The sequence below is a fragment of the Protopterus annectens genome, chromosome 2.part0 (genome assembly GCF_019279795.1).
Source record: "Protopterus annectens isolate FY-2018-M chromosome 2.part0, PAN1.0, whole genome shotgun sequence".
Classification (NCBI taxonomy): Eukaryota; Metazoa; Chordata; order Ceratodontiformes; family Protopteridae; genus Protopterus; species Protopterus annectens.
In genome coordinates, this window is record NC_056728.1 from 242,625,851 (window position 1) to 242,653,150 (window position 27,300).

At 41.9% G+C, this 27,300-nt stretch overlaps 1 protein-coding gene across 4 annotated transcripts in view; it reads right to left on the reverse strand.

Moving 5' to 3' along the window:
* The window catches only part of LOC122793047 (serine/threonine kinase 11 interacting protein), a 1,659,807-nt gene that overhangs the window by 707,246 nt on the left and 925,261 nt on the right, over positions 1-27,300 (reverse strand). For all 4 annotated transcript variants that reach the window (XM_044060719.1, XM_044060720.1, XM_044060718.1 and 1 more), the window contains exon 18: positions 12,286-12,473. In XM_044060719.1, coding sequence (XP_043916654.1) covers positions 12,286-12,473 — 188 coding nt within the window. The remainder of the gene's footprint in view (positions 1-12,285; positions 12,474-27,300) is intronic.

Sequence of the window (27,300 nt, forward strand, 5' to 3'; positions counted from 1 at the left end):
GTACTGCACTACTGTCCCAGGCAGAGATGGCACTACCTCATATCATCATAGTGAGTAACATCAGACTTAGTCTACACTGTTTGTGTTGGTCCCCTACTTCTGATACTACACTTACATGAGTAACATCAGACTACATTATTAATGTTGTTTACGTCCTTCTGATACTGCACTTATATGAGTAACATCAGACTTTGGGTACACTGGTAATGCTGCTCCCCCTCCTGATGCTACACTTACATGAGTAACATCAGACTACACTGGTAATGCTGGACCTCTCCTTCTGATACTACACTTATATGAATATCAGAGTTACTCTACTCTGTTAATGTTGGTCCTCTCCTTTTGATACTACACATATATCAGTAACAGTGGACCTAGTATGTACTGTTAAGGTTGTTCTCTCTTCCTGATACTATGCTTATGTGAGTAACATCAAACTTAGTCTGCACATTAAAGACTGTACCATTTTACTGATACTACACTTTTATGATCAATGCTGGTCTTGAAGCGCTTTTCGTCTGTCCTGTGTACAGACTTCTTCAGACATACAAAGACCTTTAAAAACTTTCTTTAAATATGTTTGAATTAATGTAGTGAACCAATCATAACGCACAGTCAATTAAAATAATTGTTTGAAACTGTTACGTGAATAATTAAAATCAATTAAAATAAACACAGAATAAAAATTAATGACTAACAAGAGTGACAGAATTAGGTTTAACCAGCAGTTACATCTACTTTTGTAAATATGAATATAGTTAAGTTACAGCATGCATTTTTACAGGCTCATAGGATCAGGGGATCATAGGAGGTTACTAATGTAATGGCCCAGGGGCCCTTACAAGCCTAGCCAAGAGTTTATCTCTAAAAAAGAAACCTCAGTCAGCACCTGACGCCCCTGTCAATAAGGGACACAGGTGGAACCCCTGGGACAAATTTATGGTTTCAGATACACTCATCAAGGTTGCACTTGAAGAGGAACAGCAAAGTACTCTGTTTGATGTGTAAGGGATGTCTATTCCAAAGACGGGGCAGTCTCTGGGAGACAAACCTGTCTCTCCAGCAGGTTTTGTTGATGCTGCATACTAGATTCAGGCCTTTCCAGCGGGTAATGCGAGAGGAGTTAGACTTGCGGATATGGAGCATCTCTAGTAGGGCAGGGTCCAAGATTGCCCTGTAGGTGAGACACAGATCACCCCTGAGCAATTTGTAAGATACTGAGTAGAGTTGATAGTGATTTGAGCATGTTCGCATAGGACAGCTGTTAGAGACCATGGATTCTCTTTCTGAGGTATTTCTGTGGCCTTTCCAGTTGGTGCAGATGTTTAGAGAGGTACATACCAAATGTGGCATTACACTCAATTATTGGTCTAATGAGAGAGGAGTATAGAGAGAGAGAATAACCTCCTTTTTTATGGATGCAATCCCTTTACGTATGAGGTGAACCAGGTAAAGGGCTTTTCTGACCACTGCCACTACATGATGGTTGAATGTGAGATTATCAACCTGAGTACCCACGTCTCTCACCACAGGCTGTGTACTTTGGGGGTTGCCCTTGATGTGGTAATCAGTAGAGGACTTGTCTTTGCCGGATGGTATGATGATTTTTGTTTTACATTTAACCCAAGGCCATACCAGCAGTCATTTGTTGTTGTGAGACACTCTTGCAGTATGTTGACATAATTTGGGGATTCAATGACAGAACCTAACTTACAGTCGTCTGCAAAGTTGGGTCAGCCACAGGCCTTTTGTCTTTGCCTGGACCTCTGAGAAGTAGATGCCAAGCAGTAGGGATCCCAGAACAGATCCCTGGGGATCACCACTAGTGGCAGGTCTGCTATCGGAGGTGGAGGTGCCTATTTTGACCTTGTGGGTTCTGTTGGTGAGCCAGCTGGCCACCCTCACCTGATGAGACAGGGATTTATGTAAAGCTGTGGTAGCGTTTCGATGATGCCTGAGTAGGGCACTGTGTCAAAGGCCTTGGCCAAGTCAAGGTAAGCTGTATGTACTGACTTTCCCACATCCAAGGCCTTGGTGACAGTCTCGAAGAAGTCAACCAGGTTCAACAGGTAAGATCTGCCCTTGATGAAACCGAACTGTGTGGTGTCAAGTGATTGGAGATTGCCTATGTTCTTGTTTATGAGATCCATAATAATACGCTCCATTGTTTTACAGATCAGACTTGTCAAGTTAATGGGGCAACAGTTTCCAGGGTCAGTAGTGGCACCACCTTTGTGCAAGGGGATGACAATGGCAGTTCTCTACTCTGCTGGAATGAATCCTGTACTTAGGCTGTGGTTGAATAGGGTGGGTGCTCAATAGCAGAGCTAGTTCTTGCTGGAGATGGCGCAGAATACAACCTGGGATACCATCAGGTCCCAAAGCTGTGTTCTTTGCCTTGGATAGGGCCTTTAACACTTGACCTACGGAGATGTGAGGTGCGGGACAAGTATCAGGGATGTTGAAAGGGCCTTCGGGGGGGACGGGGATGCAAAGTTTGCGCTGAACCTATCTGCTTGCAGGTTGGCTTACAATTATGTATGCAGTCACATGTGCATTTACAAATCTATATACAGTTACAACATGTACTTTTATAGCTTGGTACATAACTTTTTCTTACTACTTTCCCTTTTTTTTTTGCTTGAAACCAGTGATCTATAAACACCATGCAGCACAGTCGTCTTTACAACTTCCATATCCCAATTCAGACTACAGTAGTTAAAGATGTAAACAGGATAACAGGTCCAATATCTTTTGAAAACAAAATAATTGCTACTCTGACTATCTGAGTACAATCTGCACACTGTAGTGAAGCACTCTTTGTCCTGCAGGAAAAAATCACCAAGTCCATCTCCTACATTCCAAAATGCTTTCGTTTAAAGGATTCATACAGCACCTATAGTCATTGTCACCAGCTCTTTCAATTTCACTATCAACTTAGGATCATGTATTGCAGTTTTTACACTGTCACTACATCAGTCTGTTCTCAAATTTTATGATTTTAAAAGGCAACTCAATGTATGTTTTAATGTAATAAACAAAAGTTATCTGCTTACTGTAAGTACATATCTGTAAGTTTGCCCTTCCTCCATAACAAGTAGAACTATAGGATGCAGACAAGACCACTACTTGTCACTCAGAGCTTTTAAGCCTATTTCTCCATCCCTTGATCCCATCATGCTTCTCTTATTGTAGATCTCTAGTTCTGCGACAATAGTGTGTCCACCTAGGTGTTTCAGAAAGAGAGAAAAAGGGTAATTCCTAGAAAAAGGGTAAATAGAGTAAGCCAATTTGACTATAAATAGCGTGCTCAGAGATGGTGAAGCTGACATTTTGTAAGGTGGCCTGCTTGTCCCAGGACCAGTGAATGGAGCAAATTGTTGGTCAGACATGATCAAAGGTGGATGTACTTCTTATGGATTTATTGCAATGTCAAGTACTTGACTTTCACATCTGATTCATCAGTAGCATATAGGACAGGGTCCCAGCCTGTCTTACTGGGTTGGTTCCAGTCATAAGAACACCCCTGTTTAAAAAGGTATTCCCAGAAGATGATCCTGCTCTGGAAGTGATGCCCTTTTTTGTGTTTGTTAAGGTGTTGAGGTTGGACCTTGCAGACACTGCACAAATCCTGCTCAGAAATGCATGAAAGTGGACACAGCTCTAGTGGAAGTGTGCCATGTGAGACATAGGTAGTGTTTTGTCTCCCTTGGAAAAGCAAACCTTTAGACACTCTAGTAACCATCCCAATGGGGTGATGCTGAGCACCTGAAGGCTCTTCTTTTGTACAGCATAAAAATGAAGAGTTCCTCACTTCTTGTAAATTTCTGTTTTTTTCCAGTAGAATGGTATTATCCAAAGTAGGCTGTCTTGAATTCACACTTTCAACACTGGGAACCATACTTAGTGTGGCCAAAACGGGGGCTATTGGAATTACTTTAGAGTGCAGTCTTTTCTTTTTCTGGATGGTCTTGGTTATCAGGGGTCTAAATGGGAAGCACAAAGAGGTCTCTGCAAACATATCTTTACTATAAGCAACTTTCGTTGGTTGCTATAGTGATGCGATAAGAGAATAAGTAACATTTCACATCTGCTGGGCAGGCAAACAGTTGCAACACTGGTTAGCCCCCTTTCTAGAAAATCCTATTAACCATCTTCTGGTTCAGTGACTAGTTGTGGGAAAGGTTCTTGTTACATCTGTCTGCCAGTGTTGGCATTTAATACCATTTATACCAAACTAATGCCACTATATTCTGTGGGATCAGGTTTTAAAGGACAGCAAGATGAAGCTGATAGCTCAGAGCTACCACACACTAATGAGGACTCTTGAGACAAAAACAGCCCCTGTGCTGTCTGGTCCTTAAAAGTGTCCACTACCTCCTAGACAGATGCATTTGCTGTAATGACTTAAGTGGCCTCAGGCAATTGAAAGGATTTGCTCACTGTCAGGCTGGGAGTACGATGTAATGCAGGTGGTTCCTACACAAGTCTGAAATAATGATTCACTAGAAAAATGACCGATCATGTTGGGTCTACTGGATTAGTGATGATTGGTGCAGGCGCCTCATATGTACAGGGCATGGGAACCTGTGTAAACTGCAAATGTCACTTTGGGGACTGTAATTCTGGAGCTTAATGAGTTCTCTGAGGACAGTTTTGCAGAGAAGTGACCTTGTCATCTGGTAGGAAGGTTGTGGACACTTGGATATTCAACGTATGCAACCTATGAAAGTTATGCACTGTGCTTGCTGCAGTTGAGACTTGGATGAATTCACTGCGATGCTCAGGAAATTCTGCAGTCTGACTAAAAGGTGTGTGCACTGTACGAGTTTACCCTGAAATGGGGCAATAAGGAACCAATCATCTAGGCATGAGAAGACTTTTGTCATGAGCAGTCAGTGGTGGGCTGCTACTAATGGTATATTTTTGATGAATACCTTGGGGACTCTGAATTCTGAATTGGAAGTGACTGCACACCTTCTAGACTCCTTTGTGATTTTGCTGTGAAAGAAGGAATCATGAAGGTCTGTAAAACAGTTCAGTCAGAGAACCTTAGCAGAGCACAGGAATAAAAGTACAGTTGTGTACCTACCATAAATGTAGATGTTCGAGTGTATTCACTGTTGCAGTCATTACTCTTGGGTTATCCTGCTGGCAGGCTACTCGCAGTCGGCCTGAATTCCAAAGTCCTGGTCCGGCGTCGGTTGATGTTGCCTCTTCCCTGATGTCAGTGCACCAGGGGTATAAAAGATGCAGCCGACGCCATTTTCTTGAGTTTTTCTTGCCCCAGATGTCAGGTGCCCCCAGAAGGGTAGGCTAAAAAATTATGCCAATAAAAAAGTATGCACTAAAATAAAACTTATTCTACATCTACAAGCAAATACACCACACAGGTTGTATAGTATAGAGAAGTGCAGATAAGTCCCAGCAACGACAAGGGGGATGTGGGTGGGTAACCTGGACTGCAACAGTGAATACACTCAAACATCTACATTTATGGTAGGTACACAACTGTACTATGTTCATCGTGTTTCACTGTTGCAGTCATTACTCTTGGGTTGAATCCCAAAGCTGAGGTTGGGTGGCTGGGCCTAAATAGAATTAGGAGTGGCTATGAGGCCCTGCAGAACTGCAGTGGTGAAGCCTGCTCTGGATTTAGAGTAAAGAGGTAAGTGGTAGTGCTTTGTAAAAGTGTGCACTGAAGTCCAAGTTGCAGCCTCTAAAATGTCCTTAGTTGGTACTCCTCTGAGGAAGGCTGCTGAAGTAGCTGCTGCTCTGGTTGAGTGTGGCCTGATGCCCTTAGGCACTGATTTGCCATGTTTAGAATAGCAGAAACTAATGCAGTGGGCTATCCATTTGGAAACTGTCTGCTTTGAGATTGCTTTTCCTTGAGTTCCTGCAGCATATGCCACTAAGAGTTGCTCAGATGTTCTAAAAGCTTTAGTTTTGTCCAAGTAGAAGCGTAGCTGTCTGTGTATGTCCAAAGAATGTAGAAGTCTCTCCCCCTTATTCTGTGGGTTCGGATAAAATGTAGGCAAATGAATTGTTTGATTAAGAGCCACACTGGACACTACCTTAGGCATAAATGTTGGGTTTGTCCTCAGAGAAATCCTGTCCGAATGGAAAATTATAAAAGGTTTAACCGCCATTAGTGCCTGTAATTCTGAGAGACTTCTTGCTGAAGTTATTGCTAAGAGCAGGGCTGTTTTCCATGATAAGAATTTTATCTCAGCTGTATTAGCTGGCTCAAAAGGAGGCAGAGTGAGTTTTTCCAAGACAAAATTGAGGTCCCAAGCAGGTGCTCTTCTTGGGGGTCTTATGTTTTTGGCCCCTTTGAGGTACTGCCTTAGTAGTGGATGTGAAAAAATAGGTGGGTCTGTATTGTAATGAGCTGAAATTGCAGAGGCATGAATTTTAATTGATGAAAAGGCCTTTGTCCAACATCTCAGTTAAGTATTGTAAAATCTGAGGAATATTTGGTACAAGCATGTCAATTCCTTGTGCCTGGTTCCAAACACAGAATCTCTTCCACTTTTCTGCATATGATTTTCTGGTGCTGGGCCTCCTGGCCTCCAGAATAACATCCATAACTGCTTTGGAGAGAGGTGTGTTCTGAATGGTTACATTCTTTGCCATGCAGCCGGATTCAGGGTTTTGAGTTGGCTGTGCAGTATCTGATTGTTCTGTTGGGACAGTAAATGAGGAATTTGAGGCAATGTCCAGACTGGGCCTTGAGACAAGCTCTTTAGGACTGGGTACCAGTGCTGGCGTGGCCAGTCTGGGGCAATCAGGATCATTTTTGGCTTCTCTTGTCTGACCTTTAGGAGTATCTTGGGGAGGAGAGGTAGTGGTGGAAAGGCATATACTGTAAGGTTTTCCCAGCTGAATGATAGAGCATCCACTTTCCATGCTAGCTTGTGATAAGTCCTTGTGCAGAATCTCTGTAGTTGGCAGTTGTGAGGGGAGGCAAATAGATCTATGTCTGGGCATCTCCAGTTCCTTGTTGTCATGCTGAAGATTTGTGGATCTAGTTTCCACTCGTGAGGATCCATGAGGTTTCTGCTTAGTTCATCTGCCAGAGTATTTATCTTTCCTGACAGGAATTGAGCTTGCAGGCGTACTTGATAAGTCAGTGCTGTGTTCCACAAAATCATGGCCTGTCTGCAAAGGGGGTAGGAATGCGTGCCTCCCTGCTTGTTTATGTACCACATGACTGTAGTATTGTCCGTCTTTATCAGCAGTTGTCCTGGATGAAGGAGATCTTTGAAAACTGCCAGAGCATTTTGTACAGCCAGCATTTCTTTTAGATTGATGTGAAGATGCATTTGGCTTGTGGGCCATGTGCCCTGAATACATTTTCCTGCCATGTGGGCCCCCCAGGCATAATCTGACGCATCTGTTGTTATTGTCTGCCTGGCAGTGGGTAAAGTGAAAGGCTGTCCCTTGTTGTGGTGACAGGCCTGAGACCACCATCGAAACTCCTGTTGCAGGCAGGGAATGAGTGTAATTAATTTTTCCAGGCTGTGGCAATGTTGAGTCCAAACACTTTTTAGATACCATTGTAGTTTCCTCATATGCAGTCTTGCATATGGAATTAACAGAATGCAGGATGCCATGAAGCCGAAAGTCTGCAGAATTTTTCTTGCAGATAACTGGGTTTTTGTTGCCAACATTTCGAAGTAACAAGTCAGTTGCCTTTGTTTGTCTGGCGTGAGATAAGCCATCTGGGCAGTTGTATTTAAGCTTGCACCCAGGAATATTATCTCTTGAGAGGGTACTAGTTTTGATTTCTTTTCGTTTACTGTGTATCCTAGGCAAATTAGTAATCTTTTGACAAACGCCAGATATTTTAGTAAAATGTCCTTGTCCTCTGCTTGAATGAGGCAGTCGTCCAAGTAAGGATATATGTGAATTCCTCTTTGTCTGCAAAAAGCAATTACTGGTGCCAGGCATTTTGTGAAGACCCTGGGCGCAGTAGATAAGCCAAAGGGCAGTGCAGAGAATTGGTAGTGCATTGATCCAGCTATGAATCTGAGGTTTCTTCTGCAAGATTGTTGGATTGGGACATGCAGGTATGCCTCTTTTAAGTCCAAAGTTACGAGCCAAGCCTTCTTGCCCAGCATGGGCAGAAGCTGCTGCAGAGTCAACATTTTGAATTTTGAAACGTCCAGAAAAGTGTTTAGAATAGACAGGTCCAGTATTGGTCTCCAGGCTTTGTCCTTTCTGGGTACCAAGAAAGGTCGTGCATAAAATCCTTGTCCCTGCTCCTGTAGTGGTACTCGCTGAATGGCCCCCATGTCCATGAGGGATGAAACTTGCTTTTGTGCCTCTGTCCATTGATTGTGTGGCAGGTCTGGCATGCCTCTTGCCTTTGGCAGGGTGCAAAAGTGGAACCTGTAGCCCTGAGACACTATATTCAAGACCCATTTGTCCTGGGTGATCATGTGGCAGTTTTGTGAAAAAAGTGCCAGTTTTCCCCCTAAGGGAGCTTATAAAAGGTAAGTGCTTGGTACTGGTAGAGGAAAGTCATTGGGACTGTTTCCTATAAGGTTGAGATTTATCTTCTCCGCTTTTGGAGGTAGAAGCACCCCATTGCTTAGGCCTGTATGAGCCTTGGGGCTGGGATCTGCCTCGAGGGCGTCTGTATCTGCCTCTTTGTGGTCTGTCTGACACTGGAAAGGACCAATTTTTTGAAGGCCAGTTCCTGATAAATCTAGGTGGCTGTACCTGTAAGAAATCCTTAACTGTCTGCATAGATTTAGCTTTATCCTCCATTTTCTTCAACACCTCTTCTGCCTGAACACCAAACAAAGTATCATGCTGTAATGGAGCATCTAATAATTTTGCTTTAACATGATCAGGCAGATTCTGTTCCTTTAACCAAGCATGCCTCCTAATCACAGAACCCGTTACAGCGGCCCTACAAGAGGCCTCCAAAGAATCAAAACCACATTGCAAAGTACGTTTTCCCACTTGTTCAGCTGCATGCAATAAATCCTGCATTTCCTTGTTTTCAGGACATTCAGAGTTAGTCAACATTTTCTGTTTTAATAGTGACATTAGGTATAGCTGATATTTAAGCATATGAAATTGACAATTTAAGGCCCTCACAGCCAAATTTCCAAAGTGCAAACTTTTTTTCCCTCATCTGTCCAGTGCCCTTGAATCCCTATCAGAAGGGACAGGATTTTTAGCAGTGGAAGCTTTGACTCCCTTAGGACCCTGAGATATGGTTTCTGGGTCAGCAGAAGGGTTTTTATAAAGAAATTTATGGGAATCTGGGACCCTGTAGTACCTGTCTGGCTTAACCTGTGCAGGGGGTATAGAATCTGGAGACAGGCCGGACTCTGAAAAAACATCATCTACAATGTCCAGAACAGGGGGAATAGCAAGGGGCCTGTGCTGAGGAAGTAAAAGAAAATCTCTGAGCCTTTTCTTAGATTCTGAGTAATCCTGGCTCTCCCAATGAAAGTGCTCCCTCATGGTATGCAGGGTTTCCCCAAAGGAGAAATCTTCTGGAGGAGAAGCTGAAGGAATAGATTCTTCAGCATCAGAATCCTCATAGGGAGGAAGAGAGTATTCCTGATCAGAGGAGGAATCAGAGGAAATGATCTGAAGATTCATATTCTGTCTCTTGCCTAGGCCTCTTATCAGGAGGGGGATGGGAACCCCTGATCAAAGTAATAAGGTCTTCGGCCATTTTGAGCATTTGTTTTTAGGCATGGAAGCCTGTTTAGAGCTGCTTAAGTCTTTGGCTTGGAAGCTGAAGATGGCTTTACATATAACTGAGTTGGTCTGAAAACACCCTCAGAAGCCGATGCTTGCACAGCGGCTCTGGACCCATCTGAGGGAATAGTTTCCGAGGATCCAATACCTTGAGTTTCCAGAGGTCCAGTCGGCTCCATGTGGAAGTTGGAAGTGGCCTGTGGCTCTGAGGTAGCGGGCATCAGGGGCTGCGAAAGCACCTCACGGAGAACCGGCGAACAGACGACTAGCTTAGCGGAAGCCTCATCGTCGGTTTTGGACTTCGGATGCCTGTCCTTGTCTTTATCCTTGCATTTTTTTTAGAAATTCTGGTCGTCGGTTGCTCCGACGGCATAGTACAATTGAATCTTTGGCCGAAGTAATGAAAGGCAAAATCATACCGATGCTTTATAGTGCGCGTTGGTTAAATCTAGCACAAAACCGACAACAAGCAACATCGTGGTCAGGGCCTAGGCAAGGAATACAGTAAGAGAGAAAATCCTTATGAGGTATTTGCTTCCCACAAGAAATACAATTGTTAACTTTTTCTGACATCGGTCTGGAGCAAGAAAGAAGTTTCCCCAATGGGGTACTTAGCTTTAATGAAGACTTCAGATCTGAAATTCGATTTCGAAAATCTCAGGAGTTGGCCAACTGGCACTTGCGAACTGCTTTTGCTTCGGGCACCGCACAGCAAGAAAGACTGAAGAAAATGGCGTCGGCTGCATCTTTTATACCCCTGGCACACTGACGTTAGGGAAGAGGCGATCAACCGACGCCGGACCAGGACTTTGGAATTCAGGCCGACTGTGGGTAGCCTGGCAGCAGGATAAACCAAGAGTAATGACTGCAACAGTGAAACACGATGAACATCCAAGCTCTCTCTAGGAGAAGCATACAATGAAAATTTGCACCAAAACCATTCTGAATTTCTCTCTCTATGCTACTGGCTGAGGCCAGAAATCCAGTACGAGTCTGAGGTCTTGTGCATTCTTAGGCCCAAAAAAAGTCAAACTCTCATCAGGTGGGGCTTCCTAGACAGCCCTTTTTCTACAACAGGTTCTTTAACTCTTACCTTGACAAAGCTTTACAATGGGGGGACGGCATACAGCAAGGAGTATGATGCTGAAAAAGTACTTATGAACTAAATTTTGTATCCTCTAGACATTATATTTCTGAGCCACCTGACATGGGTAAACTTCAACTCCTGCAGCTGGTGGAAGGACACTTGGCCCCTGTTGGTCTCCAGAGAGAAGCAGCTGGGAAATGCAGGAGCACTGCTATCTACCCTTGAGCTGATCACAGCCTCCCAGTGAATAGTGAAGAACTCTTCTCCAATTTCAGCCTTAAATTGGTGAGTGCCTTATTTTCTTTGCTAATGGTTTTAAATATAAAGGAATAACAAAAAAGAAAAAGGACACTCATTCCTGGTTCCCCTATTCAAACACAGCTTGTTGGGGAGGAACACTCCCACTCAAATTCTTGCTTCTGACCTTCCATATAGCCTCCTACTATTATTCTATCACAGAACACAAATGCTTCTATTGCCCCACTTATAAAAGTCACAGCTGAGTCTATTGAAGGTTTTTTCTGCATCAAGACCCAACAACAACAATGGTATTTTCCTACACTCTGCTTCCCTGTGGATTATCATTGTTCTGTTAATGTCAAATGTTTGCCTTCCCTCCACAAACCCACACTGATCCATGTCTATCAGTTTGGCAGCACCTTTGACATTCTCTTAGCCAGTGAAGACAGACACTTTATAAGTATTATTTAACATTGAAATGGGTCTATATTAAGCTGTATCTGAAGGTTTTTTATCCTCTAAATCAAATAATGGCTTTGGTGTGCAAAGGGAAAAACAGGTCTCAGGCCTGCACACCAAGAAAGGGAAGGAGGGAATACAAGAGTCTAGAACGGAGCACTAGCTGGCTCATCTGGTACCCAGTGCCAGTCCAAACTATACTGCCCCACCCAGTCAGCTCTAAGTGAAGAGTAAACAAAAACTACTTTGGCTTTTACTCTAGAAATCTGATTGTTATTTTTGTACCAACTGGTGTCCTACAGCAGCCAAATCTAAGCTCCCTCAGCTCCTCAAATGAAGTGAAGAAAAAAAGATTTTTGCTTTTTAAACTGTAGGAAGCTGATATTTGCTTGCTTATATACAGAAGACTGAACTGCCACCCTCACTTCACCCTTGCTATGCTACTTGACTTAAAGTAAGTAGGGAAAATGCAGAAAAGTTATAAAAAATTGATGTGTACACATAGGTGATTAGCACCCAAAACTACCAATCTGAATGAACTTTGTTACCAAAGGTAACAAGAAGTTTAAGGAATACAGCCTGACAACTCATTTGTGGAGAAACTGCTTGTACGGCAATAAAGAACTGTAGACATGCAACAAGAGAAGTATGATGGATGTGATGAGGGAGGAAAACAGCCGGAATGCCAAGCAGTCCTAATGTCTGCGGTAGTCCTACCACTTCTTAATACATATTACTTTGGAGACATCACAGAGCATAGGGTAGGCTCTCACCTTGAAGCTGTTGCATAGCTCACTGTCCATGAAGGTTATTCGAAGGATGTCTGTACTGTGACCATTTTCAGCATTCTGATACAAGGAAGCTACAGAAGCAGTGGTTGATCTTTCTTTCATTTCTGACTCATGTGGAAGAAGAATCATGTGGTCACTAGAGCATGCATAGCATGTTGCAGGACCATTTTCTAGAAGAAATATAAGAGTTAACATTTAAAACTTTAGGCTAAATAAAAGACACTGCAATCACTTTCAAAAGACTTTAAACAGCCTCTGTTGTCTATTAACAATACCCAGTTTGGAGGCAGTTGTTTAAAATGTGTGCATATAAAATACTGCTTCAAAGGAACCTCCCCTTTTTGTAACAGACACACAACCCCCCACATCTCCACTTCTAAATACACATAAATTTGAGATCACCATATGTGAAAGAACATTCAGTTTTATGTCTCCAGCAGCTATCAAAAATTTAGTCATACATACCTTCCCACCCAAATTGTTTTAGTTAAATATTATTACAGCTCCCATGCTGACTTCTCCTACTGGTATAATCATTCATCCAACACACAGAACCTGAAGACAGTGGGAGAGGAAGATAGGGGACAGGAGATTGTGGCCATCAACCAGACAAGGTCGGGACATTTTGGATATTCATAAATCCCTTCCTGTATTGGTCAAAGTGCACACTACCAAATAGTACAGTTTTGTACCTACCATAAATGTAGATGTTCGAGGATTCCCTTGCTGCAGTCCTGACAATTGGGTATAGTCCGCGTCCCAGAATACCAGAGGGTCATGGCGCTTGTGCTCAATCGTCGGGGGTACTAATGCGCATGAATTTCCTCAGTCTTTTCTTGCCCCAGATGTCAGAAGACCCAAAAAGACAAGTCCCAAAACAACCTGCACCAAAAAACATGTACAAAATATACAGTAATATATACAAAAATATAAGCATGTAAACTCACCTACACAACCACCCTGAAACACAGAGGGAAGGAGGAACATCTACATTTATGGTAGGTACAAAACTGTACTATGTTCTTTGCTGCAGTAGAATCCCAAAGCAGAGGTAAGGGAGGCTGGCAAATTATAAAGTAGCAGGAGCTGACAACATGCCTTGTAAAACAGCTGTGGCAAAACCAGCTCTAGCCTTAGAGTATATAGGCAGGTGATAATGCCTAGAGAAAGTATGCACTGAACTCCAAGTAGCTGCTTCCAGAATATCTTAGAAATGCTGTTGAAGTGGCAGTAGCCCTAGTGGAATGAGGCCTAATCCCAGCTGGAACCTCTTTGCCATGATGGGAATAACAAAATGCAATGCAAAAGCCAATCCACCTAGAAATAGTTTGTTTTGACACAGGCTTGCCCTGTGAACTTAAAGCAAAAGAAACAAGTAACTGCTGAGACTGCCTAAAATCTTTAGTCCTGCTCAAATAAATTGCCTGTGTACATCTAAAGTGTGCAAAATCTTTTCCCCTTTATTTTGAGGATCTGCAAAATTAGGCAAATGAATAGTTTGGTTTAAAGCCACACTAGAAACCACCTTAGGCATAAAGGAAGGATTTAATGATACCCTGTCCTTATGGAAAATCAAAAGGGCTCTACTGCCATAAGGGCCTGCAACTCAGACACCCTTCTTGCAGAAGTAATAGCCAACAGAAAAGCAGTCTTCCATGACAAATATTTCAATTCAGCAGTAGCTGCAGGCTCAAAAGGTTGTAGAGTAAGTTTTCCAACACAAAATTGAGATCCCAAGCAGGAGTAGGAGCTTCTTATATTCTTTGCCCCTCTAAGAAACTGCTTGAACAAAGGATGCGAAAACAAAGGTGGGTCACAATCATAGTGAGCTGAAATTGCTGCAGCATGAATCTTTATGGAAGAGAAAGACAAACCTTTGTCCAATAACTCAGTAAGATATTGAAGAGCCACACTCAAATTAGGCTCTGAAATCTCCAAATTCTTTGCTGTACACCAAAATAAAAATCTCTTCCATTTTAGTACTAGGCCTTCTAGCTTTCATAATCACATTTAAAACTTGTTGAGGAAGCTGAGACCTACCATGTTTCAACACAGAATATGCCAAGCTGTGAGATGAAGAGATTGAAGCTTGACATTGAGCAGATGACCGTCCTTCTGAGATAACAGATGAGGAATCAGAGGTAAAGGCCATGGAGGCTTCTTTACAAGACTCCTTAGAAGTGGGTACCAGTGTTGCCGAGGCCAATCTGGAGCTATCAAAATCATCCTTGGCCTGTCCTGTCTGACCTTTAGTAATACCTTTGGAAGAAGAGGTAGAGGTGGAAAGGCATAGACATGAAGGTTTTCCAACTGAAAGACAGAGCATCCACTTTCCAAGCTGTGTGATGAAACCCCTTTGTGCAATACTTTGGCAGCTGGTGGTTTAGTGGAGAAGCGAACAGATCTATGTCTGGAGTTCCCCATGACACTGTCAATTTCTGAAATACATGAAGATCCAGTTTCCACTCGTGGGGATCCATGATTTGTCTGCTTAATACATCTGCTAGGAGTTCTGTGCTCCTGGCAGAAACCTTGCCTGAAGAGTCAGTTGCGTCTCCCATAAAATCATTGCTTGCCTGCATAGAGGATAAGAATGTGTTCCCTTGCTTGTTGATGTACCACATGACAGTTGTGTTGTCTGTCAGAATCAACACCTGCCCTGGAAGAAGTAACTCCTTGAACGCCATCAATGCAAACTGGACTGCTAACATCTCCTTCATGTTGATATGTAGATGCTGTAGTCTGGCAGGCCACTTGTCTTGTATCCACTTTCCATTTAGATGAGCTCCCAAGCAGTGTCCGAGGCATCTGTCGTTAAAATCTGATTGTTTAGGTGACATTCCTGAGCCCACCACAAGAATTCCTTTTGAAGGCAAGGTATTATTGGAATGACAGTGTCCAAATCTTGGCAGTGCTGTGTCCATACATTTTGAGATACCATTGCAGCTTCCTCATATGCAGTTTGGCATTGGGAAGCACCAGAATACAAGATGCCATGAACCCTAATGCTTGAAGGACTGTCCTTGCAGTCAGCACGGACTGATGAGATAGTTGATGGAAGTAAAGTGACAGACTCTTTTGTTTGTCCGGGGTTAAAAGGCCATCTGGGCTGCTGTATTCAGTCTCACACCCAGAAAGCACATGTCTTGAGAGGGTACTAGACTGGACTTTATTTCGTTCACAGAATACCCTAGGCATCTTAGCACTGCTATGACATATTCCAGATGCTGTAGAAGGTGTTCCTTTTCTTGAGCCAGAATCAGGCAGTCGTCCAAGTAAGGATAAATTTGAATGCCTTGAAGCCTGAAGTAAGCTATCACTGGAGCCAGAACCTTTGTGAATACTCTGGCGCAGTAGATAAGCCAAAGGGCAATGCAGAGAACTGATAATGAAAATCTCAGATACTTTCTGCAACTTAGCCTTATGGGCACATGAAGGTAAGCTTCCTTGAGATCCAAAGTTACCATCCAGTGATCCTTGCCCAGCAGAGGTAACAGTTGCTGTAACGTCAACATCTTGAACTTGGGAATGTCCAGATAAGTGTTGAGGATAGATAAATCCAAAATTGGTCTCCACGTGTTCCCCTTCTTTGGCACTAGGAACAGGCGAGAATAAAATCCAAGCCCCTTTCTGACACAGGGACTGGCTGAATAGCCCCTATCTGGAGTAACTGAGAAACTTGCTTGTGAGCCTCTTTTCTTTGTGGAGGAGGAACATCTGGCATGCCTTTGAAAGGGGCATTGTGTGGAAATAAAATCTGTACCCGTGATGAATGATATCCAGCACCCATCTGTCTTGAGTGATTAAATCCCAATTTTCTTTGAAAAGAGACAACCTTCCTCCCAAAGGAGCTGCCAGACGAGTCCACTGGCAGCTGAAAAGGCAGGTCATTGGTTCTGCAAGGACTGACCCCTGCCCTCACCAGAAGTCTGAGCAGGTGAACTGTCTGATCTAGGCCTAAAGAACCTTGAGCCCTGCCCCTACCACGTCTAGATCTACCCCTAGACTGGGAACCATAAGCAGGATATGTCCACCCCTTAGCAGGCCAATTTCTACTAAATTTGGAGGCTGCACCTGCAAAAATCTTTAACAGTCTGCATAGACTTAGCTTTGTCCTCCATTTTCTTTAAAACTGCTTCCACAGGCGGTCCAAACAACACATCAGACTGTAAAGGAGCATCCAAAATCCTGGTCTTAACATGCTCAGCTAAATTCTGATCCTTCAACCATGCATGTCTGCGAAGAACAGAACTAGTAGCAGCCACCCTCGAGGAGGCCTGAACAGCATCAAAACCACACTGCAAAGAATGCTTACCCACTTGTTCAGACACATGAACCAAATCCAGCAATTCTTTACACTCAATACCTTAAAGCATCCACCTTAGATTTCAATTGTGAAAGGAGATAATTCTGATATTTCAGCATATGAAATTGACAATTCAGCGCCCTCATGGCTAGAGTGGAAGAAGTATATACTTTCTTACCCCACCTATCCAAAGCCCTTGCCTCTTTATCAGAGGGTACAGGATTTTTAACCACGGAAGCTTTAACACCTTTAGGCCCCTGAGAAACAGTTTCTGGGTCCGCCCTGGGACACTTAAACAAATACTTATGAGCTTCGGGCACCCTATAATACCTATCAGGCTTAACAGGAGCAGGAGGCAAGGAATCAGGGTTCAGAGAAGCCTCTGCTAAAACACCCTCCCCAACATTCAACACCGGAGGAATAGCTAAGGGCCTATGCTGGGGCAAAACAAGAATTCCAGTCAGAGTAATCTTGGCCTTCCCATTTAAAGTGCTCCCTCATGGAGTGAAGAGTCTCTGAAAATGAAAAATCCTCAGGAGGAGAAGCTGAAGGAGTGGAATCATCCACATCAGAATCAGAATAAGTAGGAAACTCTTGCAAGTCTTCCACAGAAGACTCTGAAGCCTGTGAACACTGTTCAAAACTATCAAACTCCTGTTCCACCCTAAGCCTCTTATCAGGTGGGGGCATAGAACCTCTAATCAGAGTAATCAAATCTTCTGCCATTTTAAGCATATGTTTCTTAGGCACAGAGCCGAAATGCTAGGAGAAGCCCCTACAGAAGCTGAACTTGGCCTTCCTCTAAAAGAAGCTTTGGCAACAGAAGGAGAGGCCCTAACTACCTCAGCCTGGCCTACCTCCTGAGAGGGCACATCCTGTAACAGTAAAGTATCTGCCTGAGACTCCATAGAGACTCCTGGCAAAACCTCTGGCTCCTTCCTCACCCCTAGACTTCACTGTTTTGTCCTTGCGCTTCCCAAACACTAACCTAGCACAATCAAGCCTCCTCTTAATATGCGCTTGTTAAATCTAGCACAACAGGCCCTAAACAAGGTATACACAATGTATGATAATCCCTATGCGGTATCTGCTTCCCACAAGAAATACAGTTATTCACTTTTCTGACATCCGGTTAAATACTGAGGCAAGAAAAACCAAAATGTTCAACTCTGTACTCGGTCTGAAACTAAAATCTCAGAACGCCAACCTGCACTCGCAAAATTGCTTCTGCTGTCAGGACTGCAGCAAGGGAAGACGAAGAACATCAGGGATGGACATTTGTGCACACACACACACACACACACACACACACACACACACACACACACAGCAGCAGGACCAGTTCCCTCCTTACCAGGAGAGATAAACCCTAGCCAGTGACTTCCATCCATACCTCATCCAACAACCCTGGGCCACCCCTCACCCTGGCACAATGACGTGCTAATCAAACACAGGATGTCAAAGCTGAAGTCAATGCTACATCTCCAACTAAACATTTTACTACTTTTGTCAAAAGCAATGCAAAACAAAGGTGAATAAAGGTTGTTTGAGCGATAGTTAAGTTTTTAAGATTCCCAACATTCTTTAAATGCCAATCATAGTATTTTTTGGCTAAAACAAATACACAGTCAGAAGTATATACCATGCCTTCATGAAAGCTGTTCTTATGGTGGATTTCACCTATCCAAACAGTGATTGAGCAAACTAATCAGTGTCAAATAAATATGCCTGAATGTTAACTGATCATGTTAATTAAAAAAAATTGGAACAAATAGTACAAAATGCAACTATGGATGGTGACATTGTAGACACCATACAGATAGGTCCAGGATCATTCTACTCCCCTACCCATGGTTATACCCTCTATAATTTAAACATTATGACAGCATCACCTTTAACCAAAGAATAAGGCTAATCCCATCTGCAAGTAGATCAATCTTTCTAGTCTTTAGCAGTGGACATAGACAAAGACTAGGGGAACTGTTCTCAAAGACCTAAATAAATCTCCTCAGAATACTATCACTAAGTTCTATGATAGCAACAACATCTATAATCATAAACAGATACTAGTAGGCACAAATATACATGCAAGTTCTACAAAAAATATTTTGTAAAACCACAAAATGAATAAGGTATACAAGAGAAAAAAAGAGGCACTACTTAAATGTTCAAAAGCTATCTTTATTCAGAAAAATAGATCTACATCTAAACAGAATACAGAAATTACTTGCATTTTTTATCAGATGTTCTAGATTTATGAACTCGTCTTGATCTCATAGGGGTAGAAAAGGGTAACATGCATTATTTTTGTGACATCAGAAAACTGAACAGGAACATTTTGAATGTGACATGTTATCAATAAACAGAGATCAAATCATACAACATAGTTTTTCCACAGCTATGTAGCCTTTGTGCAAACTGCTCATTAAGCACAGGCACTTGTCAAACAGCTAAAGATAAGGGGGAGATTTCATAAATAACTACAGGTGTGATAACTGCTGCCACAAATCAAAATTACACTCAAGCTCCACATAATGGGACAATATACTTCATGTTTTCCTATAAACAATCAAGGAATACCTAAGTAAGTTTGTTTGCTAACCAGTTAGGCCCAATTGACACAAATGTACATTTCCAGGGGTGACCTGAGAGCACTGACTGGTTAAGTGACTTGCTCAGAGTCACACATTAGTCAAATGGAAATAGAAGGAATCAAGCCTATATCGTTAAACACAGAATGCTGCTCGTTAACAGCTCAGCCTTAATCTTCTGTGCTAACTGCCAGACTCCAACAATCAGTTTTAACAAAATGTTGCCATATTGTTCTATGGCAACAGACTACTGTGGTACCAACTCAGAAATATGCATATGTGTGGGGCGGACATCAAACCCGAACAATTTTACACCTATAAAACAGTACAGTACTCTGTGTAAAATCGTTCAAAAATCCACAAAGGACCTTACAGAAAATGACACAAAGGAGCTACTTCTATTCAAGATGGAACAGTGTGGGGTTTGTTAAGGAGAGATCTTGTTTTCTAACTAGTGGGGTATTCTTTTAACAGGTAAAAACAGCACTTGAAGGACTGACAAGCCATACTGCTTATCTTGACTTTGCTGACAAGAGTCAGCAGTATACAAATAAAGAAATGATTGACTATTGAAAGTTTTAAATGTCAAGCCACATGTAACTTAACATGAGAAACACCGGTCAAGCAACCTGACAAGTTAGGCTGGGGGCTCCTGCCTATTCCAATGTTGGCTAACAGTGGTGCCCCACAAGGCCTTTCACTGGAGTCACTTCTTTTTTGGGAATATAACATAATTACTTCAATAATGATGCCAAAGTTTGACAAAAGTCAAAAAATACACAACTTTTGCAGTAGTTATAACCTCATCTTAAATATCAGTAAATGCAGTTATCAATTTTTTTTTGCAAAAAAAGATGAAAAAATTATTATGAAAGAAGAAGTGAAATCATAAAAAAATGGCACCACTATTAAAGATCCAGCGATAATGGTTGGCAACAACTTAAACTCTGACCAGCGTATATTTCCTAAACTCTAAGAAAACATATTTTGTAGAATACCTAACTGCAAACAGTATATGTAGTCACTCCAGACAGATCATGACTATCATTTTATATTCCACTCATCAAAATCATAACTAAATACAATGTGTTTTGTGGTCTGAACAAGCCACCTGACTACTTACTAGAAAAATCAGTCTGCTTGAAACCTTAAACTACTCACAAAGTGTTTAAAAATTATCATATGTTGTGCTTTAAAGGTTATCCAGAGGTGTTCTTTTCAACAGTCTATACCTGGAATATAGCTGTGAGGTTTACAACAACAGGTCAGGGGAAACTAATACTAAAACTAAACATTGATAATAATAATAATGATAATTATTATAAAATGACAAATCCATTATACAGTAAGCCTCCCCAAGAGACTGCGTGCGCGTATGTGTATAAGAAAATATGCACACACTGACATATGCATCTCTCTGCCTTCCTCATGTTCTCTCTCTCTCTCTAGATACATATATATATATATATATATATATATACACACACACACACACACACACACATATATATATATATATATATATATATATATATATATATATACACACACATGCATATAAATATAAATAGAATTTATTCATTTTCAGTTTGCTAACTTGGTAGGTAATCTAGTCCACAGACCCTTTTCAGTCATGACGCAGGTACAATGGCACAAAGTAAATAACCATTAGTGGAACAGTAGTTATAGACAGTATTGTTTAATACAGTAAGATGCAGTGAAACAGATCATTAACATAGTAAGTTATATTAAAATAACATAATGGTATAGTGCAACAACAACAGAATAGTGCTCAACATTTAAAAGTAATATACATAACGATGAGCAATTATTAGGAGTAATACACAGGGAACAAGCTTTAAAGTAATTGATATGTTGGAATGCAACTTTAAACAGACAAAAGCCTTAGCAGATGCTAAAGTAGAACAACAATAATTAAGGGAAGAGCTAGAATTTACAGCTAAAAAACTATCCAAACAGTAAAGGTCAGCAGGTTTAACCCACTTCTTGAAAACTACAAACACACACACACATACATGTGTGCGCGTGTGTTTTATATATATATATATATATATATATATATATATATATATATATACACACACACACACACACATATATATATATATATATATATATATATATATATATATATACTGAACATTATGAAACAGATACACGAATAGGAAAAAGGATCTTTAGAAAAAGGAAGGAGCAAATTACATAGAAATAAATGGAAACTGTCGGGACAATGCATGAGTTATAATGTTCAGAAGGAGAAGTGAGGTTCAAGGGAAGGCAGGAATTGAGCAATCTATGCAATGTTGGACTGATAGTTATAAAGAAAAACATGACATGTGATGTATAAGCTATGTAAATTGAAAACAATGTTAATATAGTTTGTTTTATTTCACATTAATGTATGTTTGCTATGTATGTCTTTCGGCTTATCCCGGTTAAGGGTCGCCACAGCAGATCTCCGGTCCGCTAATGATTGGCAGTTGATTTTTACAATGCCAGCCTGATGCTCAACCTTCAAAGAAGGAACACCCATTCACACACACACCTACCTGCATGTTTTTAGATGTCATTTGACCACAGGGAGGACATGCAAACTCCACAAAGAAGATGCTCCAGCCGAGAATTGAACGGGAGAACCTCTTGCTGTGAGGCGACAACGCTAATCGCTGCACCATCGCAGGGGTCTTAAGTGATAATTTAGTACAAGTTAGTAAAGGTGTTTAAAAAGTGAATGGCAACTCCTCTTTTATATATTGCTGATAACATTCATTTTACATACATGTGCATTATATATTTACACCAACACACCCACACACACATATACACCAGACGTAGTCAATTTTAACAACCTCACTATGGCAAGGAAAGCCAACTTGACAAGTGAACCTATGAACCTAAGCAATACTGTTTTATATCCCTCTTACACTTTACCATATTCCATTCAATGCTGCACTTGTTATTTAAGACAGTCCACCTTGTTCACTGAGGGCACCTTTCCTGTTTTAATATGTTTTACTTTATTGTTAAACTCCTTTTTCTCTGGCACCACGTGCTGACACACCACGCTTAGCTATTAGCAGTTTTTAGTAGACCTTGCATAATGTATAGCCATCTAACTCTGGAAAATCTCCTTTACATAATTTCTGATATTCAGCTTTCTGAGAATGAACTATTGCCCTAGTGGTCTCAGTACAGAATGATGCACTGGCAATATGCTACCTCCTTCTTTTTAAGGGAGATGTGTTCTTCTACACATCTATTTACAGTCCTCACTCCTACCTAGTTAACCGCTTAGGTAAATGCTCTTGTATTTGATGATCACCGGATAAGGCAATCGCAATGTCCCTTTACTGCCTGCTGTCCCATAATGTCCATATATTATACAACTACACCAAATCCACATGTTCAGCATTATGCAATTTTTGTCTTGAGCCAACAAAAACTGTTCATTATAAGGCTGAAACAGATGAATGAGGGAGGAATTCTTATGGCAAGATCAAAGACTAAGGGTGACACGAGATAAGGTGATAACACAATCAAAAATGTTAACCATTTCAGCACATATTCAGTTTTCAATTTCTGTACATTGTCTGATGGATCGACATATTGCATGATAGAAAAAAGTGGTACATGAATGAACTCTGGTAATGAAGACACTGTACTGACTGGAGTATTTGTGTGAAGTTTGAAACACAGAAAAAGGCTACCAATTTTGGAGAATCTAGTACAGGCATTACATAAGATATCTGAGAATAAAACAAACTGGAGGCATTATCACCAACAGTGGGAACAAGAACCGCTGATGGAAGATTAGTAAGACTGACTTGTATTTGAACCCCAGGAAGGGAAAACAGTATTATCATGGCCATGAGTGCAGGAAAGGTTTAGGGTTCCAGGGGAGTCCATACTGAGTACTTAGCCTTTGCATAAAGTGATAAATCAATGTCATGGGTAAGGCTGGCTGTAGAAACGTACCTGGATTTAGGTAAGTGACAGGTAGTACAGCAGAATCAGTTAAATTAACAGCTTGACAGAAAACTAACCACTTTAAAAATAGTCTAACAAAGTGCAGTTAGCTGCCCTTTCACACATTTCAGGGGTAAAGGACAATGGGGTTGCCAACCATTGATAGAAAGTGTACCTGCTTTCTTTATGACCGCCAAAAGGCATAATTAAAGTGATTCAAATGTCTGTGTGGAAAGAATGTGACAGTGGACATTTAAACTCCAGTTTCCAGTATTTATGGAACTTTTAAAACTTAAATTTTAGATGAAAGGCTGATAAAAAGGGTTTCCTTTTGCAATGAAGTAGCATTCACAAGCAAACAGGTGTGAATGAGAAAATTTAAGTGTTTCTGTTCTACTCTTTCACTGATTTGATCTTGATCTTATGCACCTTAAGCCACTAGATGAAGGAGAGATGCTATAAGACAGCATACAGGGCAATGTTCTACATGTTAATAGGTATATTATGTTTACAGTTATAATTAATGTAGGACATCAATAACATGACAAATCACTTATTTGTATCTTACTTTTTCAAGACCCATCGCAATGAACTTTATTACATTAAGTCTAAAGCACAACAGACTTTTCTAACTTCATTCACCATGTGCCACTTACATATTTGTTCTTTACCATGTGCCACTTACACAATCCATTTGTAACATTCTACCTCCCCTTCCATCCCTCCATTCCCCACACCCTATTTAAACCTGTCCCTTGCCTCTTGATTATTTTAATTTTTTCCCCATCATACACTACAAGTCCATTCCATGAATAAAATGGCTTCTCACTATGTAAAAGTGCATATAGGCCACTGCTTGTGTCTCCTCCTCCATCGTTCTTCTTTAAGGTGACCCCTACACATTTCTCTAACATGATCAGGTCAAGATCAAAATATCAGGCCTCTCCACTCTTTTTCCGAAACCTATATGCACTTCCTGTAGCACTGCATTTTATACATTATGTTGCCCTCCCAAAGATGAGGGCACTGCACAGAGGACTGCACTTTTTACCACAGCATAAGTGCTTTATTGTTGATCCCTTTTTTCCATCTGTGGATGTCATCACAGCATCTCACCCCTTTTATAAATGGTGCTCCGTTTAGGTTTCATGCAGAAAAAAAAGAAGTTATGTCTTACCATAACGTTCCATCTGTATTGTTGATCCTCGTTCAGTCATTACGTATGGGGTATCGGTTCCGAGCTCGGAACCGAGCTGGCCATTTTCCAAGCTCGTGTCAGCTTCAAACTCTCGAGCTAAACTCTTACCCACAATCCCCCTCTCCCTGTTACCTCAGATTGAGTTTGCAAGTTAAAGAAGGTAGAGGCTACCTCTGGTCAAATAACCTAAGAGAACTGGATGGTGAGATCCACTAGAAACCACAGGAGGGAGGGTCAAAATGACTGAATGAGGATCAACAATACAGATGGAACATTATGGTAAGACCTAACTTCTTTATCTGATACTGTTAATCCTCGTTCATTCCTTACACATGGGACACAGTCCCCAGCTACCTCTATTCCTGGGAGGCTCTCATGGAAGGACATTCCTGAGCACCAGAGAACCAAAAGATGCTCTTCCCCTGGAGGCCAAATCCAATTTGTAATGATTGATGAAGGTATGAGGCGTAGCCCAAGTTGCAGCTGCACAGATGTCATGTAAAGAAGCCCTGGCATGTAAGGCAGCAGAAGTTGCCACCGACCTTGTTGATGAGCTTTCATGGTAGTAGGCAACGAGATATTACGTTGTGTGTAAATAAAGGTCACACAGTCCTTCAACCATCTAGCTAATGTGACCTTAGCAACAACATATCCTAATCTAGATCCAGAAAAGGCCAAAAATAACTGGTCAGATTTACGAAAGGATTTAGTCCTGTTTAAGTAAAAACGGATTTGCCTGTGTATATCTAGGGTATGTAGGCAATACTCTCCTCTGCTTGAATGGTTGGGAAAAAAAAAACTGGCAATTCAATGGCTTGATTAATGGACATTTAAGAGATCACCTTAGGCAGAAATGACGGATTAGTTCTCAGAGACACTCTATCTCTATGAAAAATCAAGTATGGACTCTTGATACATAAAGTTTGAAGTTCAGAAATATGTCTGGCAGAAGTAATAGCGACCAAAAACAAGGTTTTCCATGACAAATACTTGAGGTCGCAAGAAGAGGCTGGTTCAAAAGGTGCCATTGTCAGAGCTTGTAGAACTAATGATAAATCCCATGGTTGAATAGGTTCTCTAAAAGGTGGCTTCAGATGATTCACACCTTTTATGAAGGTCTTGCACAATTTATGGGACATAAGAGAGGAATCTTGGACACCCTCATGAAAATTAGGAATTGCAGCCAAATAAACTCTAATGGTAGAGGCCGACAGACCCGATTGAAACAGATTGGCCAGATAGTCTAGTATTACCGACACTTGGGCTGAAAAGGGGTCTACTTGTTTATCTTTTACAAACAGGTAAATCTTTACCACTTGCTCAGATAAGTAATTCTAGTGAAAGACTTATGAGAAGCAATGAGAATATCACGTACTGGTAAAGAAAGATCATTCTGCCTGGCAATCAAAGGAATTGGAGTAGCCAAGCCATGAGCTTCAGGTTGTTCAAGTTGGGATGAATCAGGTTCTGCGGATGTGAGATCAACTCCAGGATTGGATGGAGAATTCATCGTCAATCTAGTAGGTGAGGCCAAAGGAATGGGAACCAAATCTGTCATGGCCAATATAGTGCTATGAGGATTACCTTGCTCTTCAACCACTGGGCTTTCTCAGAAACTGGGGAAAGAGAGGAAAGGGCGGAAATGCATAGAGAAGACCCAAGGGCCAATCATGGACTAGAGCGTCCCTGGGTGACTGTCCCAGAGGGGGAATCAGGGTGAAGTAGTTGCTGCATTTGTAGTTGGTCGGGGATGCAAAGAGGTCGCAGCAAGGACGGCCCTAGCAGTGGAAGATCTCCGCCGCTATCAAGGGATTCAGGGACCACTCGTGAGGTTGCAGAATGCACCTGCTGTGTCTGCTATCACGTTGGAACTCCCGGGAATGTCCGTTGCTAGAAGAACACGGTTGGTAGCCATCGCCCACTGACATATCCTCATGGCCTCTCGACAAAGGGGGTAAAATTTGGCTCCACCTTGCTTGTTGATGTAGCAGACCACCGCCATGTTGTCAAATTGAATCGCAATTGTCCCAGACGGCAGCAGGGGATGGAATGCTTGCAACACCAGAAGCACCACCCTCAGCTCTAGGACATTTATATGCATATGGGCCTCCAGTTGGGACCAAGTGCCTTGGACTGTCTGTCCCTGACATAGCCCCCCCACCCCATCAGGGAGGCGTCCGTGTCACTCTGGCCTTGGGTTGCTGGGGGGAAAAGAGGCGAGACCCATTGAGAGAGATTGTGTGTCATCCACCAATTTAAATCCTGTTTGCACCTGTGGGTTACTTAAATCATGGCTGAAAGAGGATGCTGAAAAGGATACCATTGGGTGAGCAGTAGCCATTGTAGAAGCCTCATGTGAAACCTGGCCAGGGGAACAATGGTGATGGAGGCTGCCATGGAACCCAACAGCTGTAGAACTGAGTGAGCCGTGGATTTTTCCTTTGAAAGGATTGGAATTAGTTGTTGCTTTATCCTTAAAATTCTGTGCTCTGGAATAGCAGCTCTGCAGTTTTTTGTGTCCAAGATAACCCCTATGAATTCTGTCGACTGAGATGGGGTGAGACTGGATTTCTGCCAGTTTATGGTTATGCCTAGCCTTTGAGCATCAAGAGGAGAGTATGCCAAGGCTTTTTTCAGTAGATGTCTGGTGGGGGTGGAAATGAGCCAGTCATCTAGGTACGGAAACACCTGGAATCCTTGAAGTCGCAAGTGAGCTGTGACAACTGCCATGCACTTTGTGAACACTCTGGGGGCTGTAGAGAGTCAGAAGGGCAGTACTTTGAACTGGTAGTGACTGGCTCTCACACGGAAGTGCAGAAATCTTCTTGATGGCCTGTCCACCTTTATGTGGTAGTACGCATCTTGAAGATCTATAGAGCACATCCAATTGTCTTTTTCCAAAAGAGGGAGAATAG